At 37.4% G+C, this 15659-nt stretch overlaps 1 protein-coding gene across 1 annotated transcript in view; it reads right to left on the bottom strand.

The window, feature by feature from the left end:
- DACH2 (dachshund family transcription factor 2) overlaps window positions 1-15659 on the bottom strand; it is an 816985-nt gene that overhangs the window by 498106 nt on the left and 303220 nt on the right. The window contains exon 3 of the mRNA XM_040265310.1: window positions 6121-6233. Within this exon, the coding sequence (XP_040121244.1) occupies window positions 6121-6233 (113 nt within the window). The remainder of the gene's footprint in view (window positions 1-6120; window positions 6234-15659) is intronic.

Below are 15659 nucleotides of genomic sequence, written 5' to 3' on the forward strand. Positions count from 1 at the left end.
CAGGTTTTCCTCAACAGATAATGTACCAAAGTTTACTTGAGTAAATTAGCTTCAAGGCAATTATAAAATCCTTTCTTTTCTTTCATCTACACAGGACACATCTTTGATCAGGAGATAGATCTGATTATTTATATGGTAATGATTTCAGGCCCTGTCAATGTGTTTTAAAAAGCAGAGACATTACTTTGTCAACAAAGGTCCATTAGCAAAAGTTATGGTTTTTCCAATAGTCATGTATGGATGTGAAAGTTGGACTATAAAGAAAGCTGAGCACTGAAGAACTGATGCTTTTAAATTGTGGTGTTGGAAGATTCTTTAGAGTCCCTTGGACTGCAAGGAGATCAAACCAATCAATCCTAAAGGAAATAAGTTCTGAATATTCATTGGAAGGAATGATTCTGAAGTTGAAACTCCAATAATTTGGCCACCTGATGCGAAGAACTGACTCATTGGAAAAGACCCTGATGCCGGGCAAGATTCAAGGTGGGAGGAGAAGGGGACAACAGAGGATGAGATGGTTGGATGGCATCACCGACTCGATGGACATGAGTCTGAGTAAACTCCGGGAGTTGGTTATGGACAGGGAGGCCTGGCATGCTGCAGTCCATGGGGTCACAAAGAGTCAGACAGGACTGAGTGACTGAACTAAACTGAACTGAATGTGTTTTAAGTTAAGAAATAGATTATCATTTATTGAGCATCCATGATAATATATTTCAGGGGATAATATGTTATCCCTTCTATATTCATTTATATGTGAAGGGCTGTTTTCTTCTCGTATCAGAATTTGTTTATAAATATTTAAAGTCTAAAAAATTATCTAATCCCCAAAGCCTCTTCCTAAATTCTCTATCTTAGCTAATGACATTATCATCCAACTGATAACATAAATCATCCTAGACTTCATCTTCTCACTCTCTATTTTGATCAAGTATCAACTGTGATTAATTCTAATTATGAAGTGACTCTGAATCTCTTTTTTACTCTATTGAATTTTCCTTAGTTCAGGTCCTCGGTATTTCTCCCTTCATAGCTACTTTCCTTCAACAGCAATTGTTTTTAGAGTATTTACTCATTTACTTATCAGTTGTCCTTTAACCTATAAGAGTTGTTTTTTTTTTTTAATTTGAACAAAATTCTATATGAAAAAGAACATGTAAAATTCTGAGACAGAAGTAAGAAACCTAGAAGTAATTCTGCAGTTTTGTGGAAGCCAGTAAGGAAAGTGCTTGAAAGACACTTTGGAAAACCACTGGCCTAGAGAAAATCCTAAACTGCTAAACATGATAGCTTCACAAACTTTTATTTTCCCCACTTTAACTGTATTGTCTGTAAGTCTCCCATTTTAAATCTCTTCTATGATCTCTGCCACTTAATTGCTATTGCCCCTAGCATACTAGGGTTTTTCTCATCATTGTACATCTACATTCTACATTCAGAGGATGTTTTCCCTCCTATTATCCATCTGCCAAATATTCAGCCTATAAGATGTAGCTCAAAACTCTATCAGCTTTACTAAACGTAACAAATTGTTTTAGTTGCTACCATTCTGTGATATTATAGCACCTTATATATACTTGTATTGTAGTCTCTTCACAGCTGCTCAAGCAAAGCACAGCCGCGGCTCCTTACCTTGGACGAGGGGTATCTCCTTACCGCTGCCATTCCTGACCTTCAACGTGGGATAGCTCCTCTAGGCCCCCTTGCCTGCAGAGTCACCACTCCCCGGGTTGCTCCTCCCGGCCGGTGGCCCTGGCCTCGGGCATGGGTGGCTCCTCTCAGCTGCGCCCATGGCCTCCGGCTCAGGGTGGCTCCTCAGGGTCACTGCCCCTGACCTCGGGCTAGAGGTGGCTTCTCCCAGCCGTCCCTGACTTCAAATGCGGGGTATCTCCTCCCGGCCGCCCCTGACCTCGGATGCGGGGTGTCTCCTTCTGGCTGCCACTGGCCTCGGACGCAGGGTAGCTCCTCCCGGCTGCCGCCCTGACCTCAGACGCCCAAGGTAAGAGAAACCCAAGTAAGATGGTAGGTGTTGCAAAAGGGCATCAGAGGGCAGACACACTGAAACCATACTCACAGAAAACTAGTCAATCTAATCACACTAGGACCACAGCCTTGTCTAACTCAATGAAACCAAGCCATGCCCGCAGGGCAACGTAAGATGGGCGGGTCATGGTGGAGAGCTGACAGAAGTGGTCCACTGGAGAAGGGAATGGCAAGCCACTTCAGTATTCTTCCCTTGAGAACCCCATGAACAGTATGAAAAGGCAAAATGATAGGATACCAAAAGAGGAACTCCCAGGTCATTAGGTGCCCAATATGCTACTGGAGATCAGTGGAGAAGTAACTCCAGAAAGAATGAAGGGATGGAGCCAAAATGAAAACAATACGCAGTTGTGCATGTGACTGGTGATAGAAGCAAGATCCGATGCTGTAAAGAGCAATATTGCATAGGAACCTGGAATGTCAGCTCCATGAATCAAGGCAAATTGGATGTAGTCAAACAAGAGATGGCAAGGGTGAATGTCGACATTCTAGGAATTAGCAAACTAAAATGGACTGGAATGGGTGAATTTAACTCAGATGACCATTATATCTACTACTGCGGGCAGGAATCCCTCAGAAGAAATGGAGTAGCCATCACGGTCAACAAAAGAGTCCGAAATGCAGTACTTGGATGCAATCTCAAAAACGACAGAATGATCTGTTCATCTCAAAGGCAAACCAATCAGTATCACAGTTATCCAAGTCTATGCCCCAACCAGTAACACTGAAGAAGCTGAAGTTGAAACGGCTTTAAAAAGATGTCCTTTTCATTATAGGGGACTGGAATGCAAAAGTAGGAAGTCAAGAAACACCTGGAGTAACAGGCAAATCTGGCCTTGGAATGCAGAATGAAGCAGGGCAAAGACTAACAGAGTTTTGCCAAAAAAATGCACTGGTCATAGCAAACACCCTCTTCCAACAACACAAGAGAAGACTCTATACACGGACATCACCAGATGGTCAACACCGAAATCAGATTGATTATATTCTTTGCAGCCAAAGATGAAGAAGCTGTATACATTCAACAAAAACAAGACCAGGAGCTGACTGTGGCTCAGATCATGAACTCTTTATTACCAAATTCAGATTTAAATTGAAGAAAGTAGGGAAAACCGCTAGACCATTCAGGAATGACCTAAATCAAAGCCCTTATGATTACACAGTGGAAGTGAGAAATAGATTTAAGGGCCTAGATCTGATAGATAGAGTGCCTGATGAACTATGGAATGAGGTTCATGACATTGTACAGGAGACAGGGATCAAGAACATCCCCATGGAAAAGAAATGCAAAAAAGCAAAATGGCTGTCTGGGGAGGCCTTACAAATAGCTGTGAAAAGAAGAGAGGTGAAAAGCAAAGAAGAAAAGGAAAGATATAAGCATCTGAATGGAGAGTTCCAAAGAATAGCAAGAAGAGATAAGAAAGCCTTCTTCAGTGATCAATGCAAAGAAACAGAGGGAAACAACAGAATGGGAAAGACTATAGAGCTCTTCAAGAAAATTAGAGATACCAAGGAAACATTTCATGCAAAGATGGGCTCGATAAAGGACAGAAATATTCTGGACCTAACAGAAGCAGAAGATATTAAGAAGAGGTGGCAAGAATACACAGAAGAACTGTACAAAACAGATCTTCACGACTCAGATAATCATGATTATGTGATCACTAATCTAGAGCCAGACATCTTTGAATATGAAGTCAAGTGGGCCTTAGAAAGAATCACTACGAACAAAACTAGTGGAGGTGATGGAATTCCAGTTGAGCTGTTTCAAATCCTGAAAGATGATGCTGTGAAAGTGCTGCACTCAATATGCCAGCAAGTTTGGAAAACTCAGCTGTGGCCACAGGACTGGAAAAGGTCCATTTTCATTCCAACCCCAAAGAAAGGCAATGCCAAAGAATGATCAAACTACTGCACAATTGCACTCATCTCACAGGCTAGTAAAGTAATGCTCAAAATTCTCCAAGCCAGGCTTCAGCAATATGTGAACCGTGAACTCCCTGATGTTCAAGCTGGTTTTAGAAAAGGCAGAGGAACCAGAGATCAAATTGTCAACATCCGCTGGATCTTGGAAAAAGCAAGAGAGTTCCAGAAAAACATCTATTTCTGCTTTATTGACTATGCCAAAGCCTTTGACTGTGTGGATCAAAATAAACTGTGGAAAATTCTGAGAGAGATGGGAATCCCAGACCACCTTACCTGCCTCTTTAGAAATCTGTATGCCAGCCAGGAAGCAACAGTTAGAACTGGACATGGAACAACAGACTGGTTCCAAATAGGAAAAGGAGTATGTCAAGGCTGTATATTGTCACCCTGCTTATTTAACTTCTATGCAGAGTACACCATGAGAAACGCTGGACTGGAAGAAACACAAGCTGGAATCAAGATTGCTGGGAGAAATATCAATCACCTCAGATATGCAGATGACACCATCCTTATGGCAGAAAGTGAAGAGGAGCTAAAAATCCTCTTGATGAAAGTGAAAGAGGAGAGTGAAAAAGTTGGCTTAAAGTTCAACATTCAGTAAACGAAGGTCATGGCATCTGATCCCATCACTTCATGGGAAATAGATGGGGAAATAGTGGAAACAGTGTCAGACTGTTTTGGGGGGCTCCAAAATCACTGCAGATGGTGATTGCAGCCATAAAATTAAAAGACGCTTACTTCTTGGAAGGAAAGTTATGACCAACCTAGATAGCATATTCAAAAGCAGAGACATTACTTTGCCGACTAAGTTCCATCTAGTCAAGGCTATGGTTTTTCCTGTGGTCATGTATGGATGTGAGATTTGGACTGTGAAGAAGGGTGAGCGCCGAAGAAGTGATGCTTTTGAACTGTGGTGTTGAAGAAGACTCTTGAGAGTCCCTTGGACTGCAAGGGGATCCAACGAGTCTATTCTGAAGGAGATCAACCCTGGGATTTCTTTGGAAGGAATGATGCTAAAGCTGAAACTCCAGTACTTTGGCCACCTCATGCGAAGAGTTGACTCATTGGAAAAGACTCTGATGCTGGGACGGATTGGGGGCAGGAGGATAAGGGGATGACCGAGGATAAGATGGCTGGATGGCATCACGGACTCCATGGACATGAGTCTGAGTGAACTCCAGGAGATGGTGATGAACAGGGAGGCCTGGTGTGCTGCGATTCATGGGGTCGCAAAGAGTCGGACACGACTGAGCCACTGAACTGAACTGAACTGAATTGTAGTCTCTATCATACTTCAGTGAAATTATTAGTTTACATGAACTTATGTGACAATGACTGCTATTCATGTAATTTTGCATTACCTAGGACTTAATACCCAAAACACAGTAGGTGTTTTTTTTTTAAAATTTTTGTATCACTGAAGGTATAAGATAATATTATCATTAAATACATTTTGTTTCATATAGTAGCCTTAATGATTTTCAAAGCTTCAGTTAGAGAAATAGCAAGCAAGTTTAAGTGTTTTGTGTGCTTTTCTTTTTTTAGAAAACAAAAAAAATGTTAAGTGCTAATTTACAAGACCGGTATTTTTAAGGGAGTAGTGTTTATCACAGTGTTTGATGAAAAACAGTGAATCATTATTTAAGACAATGACTATTTGCACTTTCTTGTCTAATCGTAATGTGTTACCAGGGATGATACATATTATTTTTACATTTTATCCTAGAATATTAATATAGAAAAGATACACACATGCCCAGAACTTTTAAAAACAAAAAGAATATTATTGAGACATATCAATAAGCAGGTACAGTACATCCCATCAGAGGCTTTGAAAAAATACTAGTTTGGCCAGTGACACCCTTCCCCAGTCTCTGCCCTAAACATACAAAAACACACATACATACACACAATAAGGCCATGAAAGAGACTTCCTACAAGGAAGTGACAATTAATTTTTAAGTCATGTCCATTTGATTTGAGTCATTGGAGTAACAAAACTGTTTTCATGAATATTCAAAAATTCAATAATGTAACCTTTAATAGAGCTTTAAAAGCTCTGAAGGACAAGGCAGTTAGATCAATATTAGTTTATTTCAAATGTTGGGCAGTATGAAGAGACAAGGCTGATCATTGGATGGATTTTATTACCTGTTGGGGTGATAAGTCCTGTTGATAAGAGTCCTGGGATTGAATGGGACAGAAGGCGAGCACTGTCTTGCAACACTCCCAAAGAACGCTTAGGAGGCCTGCCAGGCCTTGAACTGTTGGAGAAAAAGACAAAGATCAGGTTAAAATATACTCTTCGGAAATACCATCACTTGCTACATTCACCTAAACCTTGCTTAATTTTCAAAAAGGATAGAATTTAATATAAAATACTATTTTCATTTATTACTAAAAGACCAATACTTTTCTTTCTACTAAGCTTCCCAACATACTTATGGTTGTATGTGTGCTCAATTGTGTCAAGACTCTCTGCAACCTCATGGACTGTAGCCCACCAGGCTCCTCTGTCCATGGGATTTCCCAGGCAAGAATATTGGAGTGGGTTGCCATTTCCGATGCCAGGGAACCTTCTCGACCCAGGGATCAAACCCGCATTTCTTGTGTCTCCTGCACTGGCAGGCAGATTCTTCACAATATAGCTATGGCAAGCTTTAAAACCATAAGAGATCAATTTCTAGCTTAGATCTATTTATACGCCATCACTTTGCAATGTGGCTTACCTGTTGTGAGAAACCCAAAGTTACCTTCTGCTCTTAAAGCTACACTTCATCTCTGGTATAAATACATGCAACTGAGATAGGGACTCACAGAATTAAGATGGTACAGAATGTGAAGTGATTAACTCTCTGCTCAGCATGCCAGAGGTGAGGGGTAGAAAGCTGAAATGTAAAATAAGACCTGATGTTTATTAACATTTCCACAGCTTCCACAGCCCACAAGGAACAAAGATCCCCTACCCTCAGTAGGTTTTTTTCCTACCTAGTATTTAAACCAAGCTGTATAACTGGCAGTGTACTCACTTAGAATGACTTTAGTATGGAAACCTACCACCTTTGTAATCTAGGGTGTATTCTCTCACAGATTGCTTGGTATTTTTAAGTGAGTTGACATTAAACTTAAAACACTAACCTATTCTATTTGCATTCTTTACCCCGGTGTGAGTAGTCCAGGAATTGCAATTATAAATGCTAATCCATAAAATAATGAAATAGAAAGTCAGTATCAGGCTTCCATCTTGTACTCTAACACAGTCAGTGTAAGGAATACATTATTTGGAAGCTGTCATTACAATAAGGAGACTTATAAGTCATTGAACATTAGGACCAAGTCATTCTCAAGTCATGCAATATATTTCAAATATTTTCAACATTTTTAATGCTACCTAAAATATTGCTGTTGTTTCTTGGTAGAAATGTAGTTTACAAATCTGAATAATAGGTATTTTCATAAAATACTCTAAAATAATACATTAAATAACCCAAGCCACAAAAATTTATAAGGTTTGGATAGAGAACATTTCCAAAAATGACTTTTGTTCACAAAGAAATTGAGGTTAAATCTCACTCTATCAACTTTGCAGTAATAAATTTCCCCATTAATGTAAGACAAGCTCTGCTTTTAAATGAAGACAACTTTTAACAACCTTGACCTTACACAGAGGCACTATTACTCATTTCATTTTTCATTTACCATGCTGATTCTATTTCTTTTTACTATACATCAATATTGTATATCAATCTAGTATGAAATATTCATTTTTCTCATTTAATATTTCAATTTTATAAACTGAATCTCTTCTTTCTACTCAAGTTTGGGCTATATATTTTTTTAATTTTTTTTACTTTATTTTACTTTACAATACTGTATTGGCTTTGCCATACATTGACATGAATCCACCACGGGTGTACATGAGTTCCCAATCCTGAACCCCCCTCCCACCTCCCACCCCATATCATCTCTCTGGATCATCCCCGTGCACCAGCCCCAAGCTTTTATTTAATTCAGTGTTGTTATTCTGTTTGTCCTTGCCCTGTTTATGGCTTCCTAACTCTTCCTAACTCTTCCTAATACTGAAGATTTAGATTCCCACTCCACCTTTCCTCCCTTTGTATTCATGCATTTATTCTCTACATCTGTATCTCTATATATGCTTTTACAAATAGGTTCATCATTTTAAGGACACTCTACTCCTATATAGTCAGTCATCTTCTGTTATAATATTTACTGTCTTTCAGGAAAATCCTTTATAACATTTGAGTCTTATTTTAATAGTCACAGGGGAGACAACATCAGATCTGGCTATAGAGTCTCACACCACGTTTTACTGTGTTGGAAGGAAAATTTCAAAATTGTTTGCCTAATTAAGCAATTAACTACAGAGAAGTCTATACTTTCTAAGTGCTTCTCTATGTCTTTCTATTTATCAGAATTCAAGTCTATTAACTTTATTAAAGCCCACCTGATAACTCTTTGTACTCGCCCAGCATAAAAGTTTCAGTGCTTCCTTTATGCTTACAATCACTGAGCTTTATGCTCTCTTTCTGATGCTCTCTCTATGTCTATGAGCCAGTTGTTGACAGTATATTTTGGAAGCTATGAGATTTAAACAGTTATTTTCCAAATTTCTTGGTCAATCTCATGATTTGATGTAGTAATGACAGCATCGCTTATTCAAACATCCAATAAACGAACATGCACTAAGTGCTCATTCAGTTTGTGTCTGGCATTGAAAATAGGTATCAGGGTTACAGAGATTAAAATGTAAGCTTGACAATGGCAATGGTTTTGGTCTATTTGTTCAGTGATATATTGTAAGAAACTAGAATATAGTTTCTTCTGCTTTTGAAGAGCTTAAGGTATAGTGATAGAGATGTGTATTTGACCTGCTACTTAAAATTTATGATTAATTCTTTAGTGAGTATCATTGTGTGATAAATACTTCCAAACTTGTTTAAAGTTATCAGTGAACAAAACCATATTCAGATTCCTTTGTTTATATTATTAGAAAGAAGACTTGTGTCCCTAGAGTAAATTAATTAGAATCAAGATTGTCAAGATGCTTTATAATCAATAGCATTCTAAAAGATAGATTTATTCTTACTTTTAGAACAAATAATCCTCAGTAGTAAGATATCCCTAGCACATAAAGTTCCGGCACTACTTTTCAAAGAACACAAGCCTTACAATATAAGAAAAGACTATGGAGGACACTGTAGAAAGATGGAAAAGATTATTCTTGATAGATGATCTTGCCATACTTATCTTTAAGAGCTTTATTAGCATCAGGCAGATGTTTACATATTAATCAAGAAAAAATAAACATGTGGTGGTTTAACTAGAAAATTGTTATTTGGATGACAAATAGGTTGAAAGGTCCATCATTGCAGCACCCTGTTTCTGCTAAAATATTAATTGCATTACTAATTTCTGTAATGATTTATTTTACAGGGCACAAATAACCATGTAATTAGTCTTTAACTGAATGATAATTGCTTGTTGGCAATAATTTGTTTTCAGTTTAATTACAAGGTTATTTGTACTCTGTAAAATAAAACAGGGCCTTTTTTAAAGTTTCCACCCAAATGATTCAGTGGATATGTCACCCAAGAACACTATTAACAAAAGTTTATGGACCTTGGCCAACAATCCCCCAAAGAGCAAAGCTCCTATTAAACAGCTCAGCTAAATCTTTGAGAGCATCATTTTTCTAAAATCAACATTTATAGGTGGTTTGGAGGGAAATTATACCAAAGAATCATTATTTTCTCTGGGTCCAGGTCATTCTGTAACACAATTTATCCTGTTATGTATTTTACCATTTATTCTGTAAAATTCTTCAGGAGAAATGAAATAGTAACTAAGCTTCCTGAGATTAAAGAATAAACCAATTGAAATATCTATCAACAATATTTCATTTTTCTGCAGTTAAAGTGGATTACCATCAGAGTTTACAAACTCTGTAGAGTTGACAGGTCCCTAAGAAAGATATTCCGTAGGTCTTCTGGTGTCAACAGTTTGTAAGATATCCATTCCAAGTTGTAGTAACATAACTGATACTTTGCTCATTAAGATTATTAAATTTCACTTGGAGCTATTTTCATTTTGTATGATCAGCTATTTGTATATGAATCAAGAACTAAGAATTGAGAAAGGTAATTTTATTTCAAAGAAAAAATCTTGTTAATGAATTAATTAGTGATTTCATGAGCCTTCAATATATTTAATATAAACCATACAGTTAGCACATGATTTAGCAAGGAATCACAAGATCATATTATCCTCTTCAATGAAAGTTTGGCTTACTACTCTTTAAAGAAACACTCATAACATTTTGGGACAAACTCAGAAAATTGCTGAAGTTATAGTGGCAGTTAAGTGTGGTATTAGCAGCAACTTGTAAAGATTGCTGCAATTGGATTCCCAAAGTGGGAGTTGTCAGTCATGACCTGGGATTCACTTTTCAGAACCATCTTTCATATTTAAAATCCCCCTGTATAGTCCTAAATGTGGCTTTTTTTTTTTCAATTACTTTAGAAGCCAAGACAGCCGAAGATAACATTAGCTTTGAAGGTGTTGTTTACCTGACTGTAAAGTGCTACATTTTTTCAATATGCTTATTAAATTAAATAAGAATCTTTCTTTCAGAACAATAAGACTTTTAACTGCATCAAGGATTAATAATAATCTCTAAGGTCTGACATTTATTACAACATTTCAAGGATGCCAACAGTAGTTAAACTCTACCTGACCTTTCAGTGTTTATAAGGAGAAACAAACTCTGATCTCACAGCAACCTAAATCCATCTTCTTTCAGTGTTGGCAAACTGGTCACTTGTCTAACTATTGCATTGCATTGTATTCCCAAAAAGATCAAAGGCAGCAGCAACCAATTCAGCACCCGGGAAAAAGTTATACATGAAAAATCGGTGGTTAACATTAATCATATATGAAATTGTTCAAGTTGATAACTGGAACCTGGTCGCTATGGTAACTCTCATAAAATGGTGCTTATGTTAAACTGGGTATCAATCAGCTCTTGGTTTATGGGAATTTAAAGTGTGGCTCATCAAGTCTCCAAAAGATTTAAACACACACACACACACAAAAAGTACTAGAGTCAAGATCATATATATTCTGCTACCATTTACTCCCTTTTTCAGTTCTTATAAGCATATCGAAAGCTTAAATATGAATATATTAAAAGCATCAATACCATCATTCCACTAGAGTTAGGAAAGTTAAGGACATTTTCTTTTTTTAATTTTTATTTTTACTTTATTTTGCTTTACAATACTGTATTGATTTTGCCATACATTGACATGAATCCACCACGGGTGTACATGAGTTCCCAATCCTGAACCCCCCCTCTCACCTCCTACCCCATATCATCTCTCTGGATCATCCCCGTGCACCAGCCCCAAGCATCCTGTATCCTGTATCCTGTATCAAACAATCAAACAGACTGGTGATTCGTTTCTTACATGATAGTATACATGTTTCAATGCCATTCTCCCAAATCATCCCACCCTCTCCCTCTCCCACAGAGTCCAAAAGTCCATTCTAAACATCTGTCTCTTTTGCTGTCTCGCATACAGGGTTATCATTACCATCTTTCTAAATTCCATACATATGTGTTAGCATACTGTATTGGTGTTTTTTTCTTTCTCATAAGGGTGTTCATGGGACGAGGGAAAATACCCCTTGTTAGGGTCACATATTATATCAAGGATCATGTAGAATAATTCATATTTCGCATTAATCTTATGATTGTGTGTATGCTCAGTCATGTCTGACACTTTGTGAACCCAAGGACTACAGCCCATCAGGCTCCTCTCTCCATGGAATTTTCCAGGCAAGAATACTGAAGTGTGTTGCCATTTTCTGTCCAGGGGATCTTCCTGAGCCAGTCATTTTAAATAGGGATGTTTAATTCATTTGCTAATGCTGAATTTCTATTTTTCCTTCACTAAAAATAGAAATATTATGTGACAATTTTGGGGTTGACTACTCACTTGATAGTATAAATGTGAAGCTATTTTTATACTTCAGTTGCTTGACTCTGCTCCCTATTTAAATTAAATGTGCTCTAGGCCTGGTGTTAACACCTTTAAACACATTTACTTTTTGTCATAAACTGACTGAATTCTAATAAATGTCTTAGTGTAAATAACAAAGACTGTATAACAGAAATGCTGGTATATGATGAATTCTTAGCAGCCTCTTTCCTTTCTGATTAACAGAACATTGATAACACTGATAGTATCATTGAATCTTAGTAAATTTTAGAGTAAACTAAATTAAATATTCCCCCTTCTAAAGTGTATCTTTTCACAGTCAGATACAATTTTGTTTGGTTTTTATTTTTAATTGGAGAATGATTGCTTTACAATGATGTGTTGATTTCTACCATGGATCAATATGAATCAGCCATAGGTATACATAAGTCTCCCTCCCTCTAGAACCTCCCTCCCATGCCCCACATCATCCCACCGCTCTAGATTGTCACATAGCACCCATTGAGCTTCCTGCATCGTACAGCAAATTCTTACTGGCTATCTATTTTACAAATGGTAATGAACGTTTCTATGCTATCTCTCTATTCATCCCACCCTCTCCTTCTGCCCCTGTGTCCACAAGTCTGTCCTCTATGTCTGCGTCCCTATTGCTGCCCTACAAATAGTTCATCTGTACCATTTTTCTAGATTCCATATGTATTTGTTAATATACAATATTCGTTTTTTCTTTTTCTGACATTTCACTCTAGAAAAGGCTCTAGGTTCATCCACCTCACTAGAACTGACTTGAATTCATTCCTTTTTGTGGCTGAGAAATATTCTATTGTATATATGTACCACAACTCCTTCATCCACTAATCTGTCAATGGACATCTAGGTTGTTTCCATGTCCTAGCTATTGTAAAGAGTGCTACAATGAACACTGTGGTACATGTGTCTTTTTCAATTATGGTTTCCTCAGAGTATATGCCCAGTAGTGAGATTGCTGGGTCATATGTAAATTTTAGTCCTACTTTATAAAGAAATCTCCATACTGTTCTCCATAGTGGCTGTATCAATTTACATTACCATCACAGTGCAAGAGGGTTTCCTTTTCTCCATATCCTCTTCAGCATTTAGTTTGTAGATTTTCTGATGATGGCCATTCTAATCAGTGTGAGGTGATACCTCATTCTAGTTTTGATTTGCATTTCTCTAATAATGAACAATGTTGAATATTTCTTCATATGTTTATTAGCCATCTGAACGTCTTCTTTCAGAGAAGGCAATGGCAACCCACTCCAGTACTCTTGCCCGGGAAATCCCATGGACGGAGGAGTCTGGTACGCTACAGTCCATGGGGTCGTGAAGAGTCGGACACAACTGAACAACTTCATTTTCACTTTTCACTTTGCTGCACTGGAGAAGGAAATGGCAACTCACTCCAGTATGCTTTGGAAAAATACCTGTTTAGGTCTTCTGTCCATTTTTTGATTGGGTCGTTTGTTTTTCTAATATTGAGCTCCATGAGCTGTTTATATATTTTGGAGATTAATCCTTTGTCAGTTGCTTCACCTGCAATTAATTTTTCCCTATTCTGAGTGTTGTCTTTTCATCTTATTTTTGGTTTCCTTTGCTGTTCAAAAGCTTTTAAGTTTAATTAGGTCCTATTTATTTATTTTTGTTTTTATTTCCATTACTCTAGGAGGTGGGTCATAGAGGATCTTGCTATGATTTATGTCAAAGTATGATGTGCCTATGTTTTCCTCCAAGAGTTTTATAGTCTCTGGCCTTACATTTAGGTTTTTAATCCATTTTGAGTTTATCTTTGTGTATGGTGTTAGGAAGTGTTCTAATTTCATTCTTTTACATGTAGCAGTTTGCAGATGATATGATACTATACATAGAAAGCCCTAAAGATACTAACAAAAAAAATACTAGAGCTAATCAGTGAATATAGTAAAGTTGCAGGATACAAAATCAATACACAGAAATCGTTTGCATTACTATACACTAAAAATAAAAATCAGAAAGAGAAATTAAGGAATCAGTCTCATTCACCTTTGCAACAAAAAGAATAAAATACCCAGGAATAAATCTACCTAAGGAGACAAAAGAGCTGTATATATAAAACTATAAGACACTGATGTAAGAAATCAAAAAGATGACATAAACAGATGGAGAGATACACCATGTTCTTGAACTGGAAGAATCAACATTGTGAAAATGACTATATTACCCAAACCAAAATACAGATTCAGTGTAGCTCTTATCAACTTACCAGTGGCATTTTTCACAGAACTAGAACCAAAAAAATGCACAATTCATATGGAAACACAAAATATCCTGAATAGTCAAAGCAATCTAAAGAAAGAATGGAGCTGGAGGAACCATTCTTCCTGACTTCAGGCTATACTACAAAGCTACAGTCATGAGACAGTATGTTGGTGGTGGTGTTCAGTCACCCAATCATGTCTGACTCTTTGCAACCCCATGGACTGAAGCATGCAGGTCTCCTTGTCCCTCACCACCCCCCACAGTTTGTCCAAGTTCATTTTCATTGTGTCGATAATGCCATCCAGACATCTCAAACTCTGACACCCTCTTCTCCTGCCCTCAATCTTTCTCGGTATCAGGAGCTTTTCCAATGAGTCATGTGTTCTCATCAGATGACCAAAATATTGGAGCTTCAGCTTCACCATCAGTCCTTCCAGTGAATATTCAAGGTTGATCTCCCTTAAGATTGATTGGTTTGAATTCCTTGCTGTCCAAGGGAGTTTCAGAAGTCTTCTCCAGCACCAAAACAGAAATATAGACAAATGGAATAAGAGAGAAAGCCCAGAGATAAACCCACACACCTATGGACACTTTATCTTTGACAAAGGAAGCAAGAATATACAATGGAGAAAAGACAGTCTCTTCAATAAATGGTGCTGGGAAAGCTGGAGAGCTATGTATTAAAAAAATGAAATTAGTACATTTCCTAACACAATTTAATATAGGCTTTCTTGAATTCAAATAATGTGTCACTGTTCAAAAGTCTGATGAAGAGAATAGTAAGTTAATACTCACATTTGGATACATTCCAATGGCAAAACCAATTCAGAACTTCCCTCCTCAAATCCGACTCCCTTGTTTTATCAGTAACAGAAGCATGCTTTCAGTTGACAAAACTGTAAAGTTGAGGGTAATTTTGATTCTCCCTCCACCTCTCCCTTCATTTTCAGTCTCCTATATTTTTAACCCATTGTAATATGTGTTGCAAATTTCCATCTCTATCCATTCCTGTTTTTAACACCCTACTTCAGGCCTTTATCACTTCATGCCCAGGATATGGTCAACAGGTTTTCATTGCTCCAATATATTCTACATAAACTGTACTCTGAATTTTGGTGAAACATCCCTTTCACCATGTCATCTTTTGCTCTTCAATACTTCCTGACTGCATATAAAATAAATTCTAAATGCTGTAGTCTCACAATCTGCCCCAATATACCTTTTTTTCTTTTTTATCAAAGTACTTATTAAATTAATGTTTTACTCCAGCTAGCTGCATGAGTAGATTCACTATCTACTAAGCATAGTACTTGATCTTAGAATCCTTCCATTCGAAAATATCTTCAAAGTATTAGGATTCCTAGGGACAAATTTTATTAAGCTCCACTGTCTTGGAAAGATTTCATTATA

Source organism: Oryx dammah, unplaced genomic scaffold, assembly GCF_014754425.2.
Source record: "Oryx dammah isolate SB20612 unplaced genomic scaffold, SCBI_Odam_1.1 HiC_scaffold_23, whole genome shotgun sequence".
Lineage (NCBI taxonomy): Eukaryota > Metazoa > Chordata > Mammalia > Artiodactyla > Bovidae > Oryx > Oryx dammah.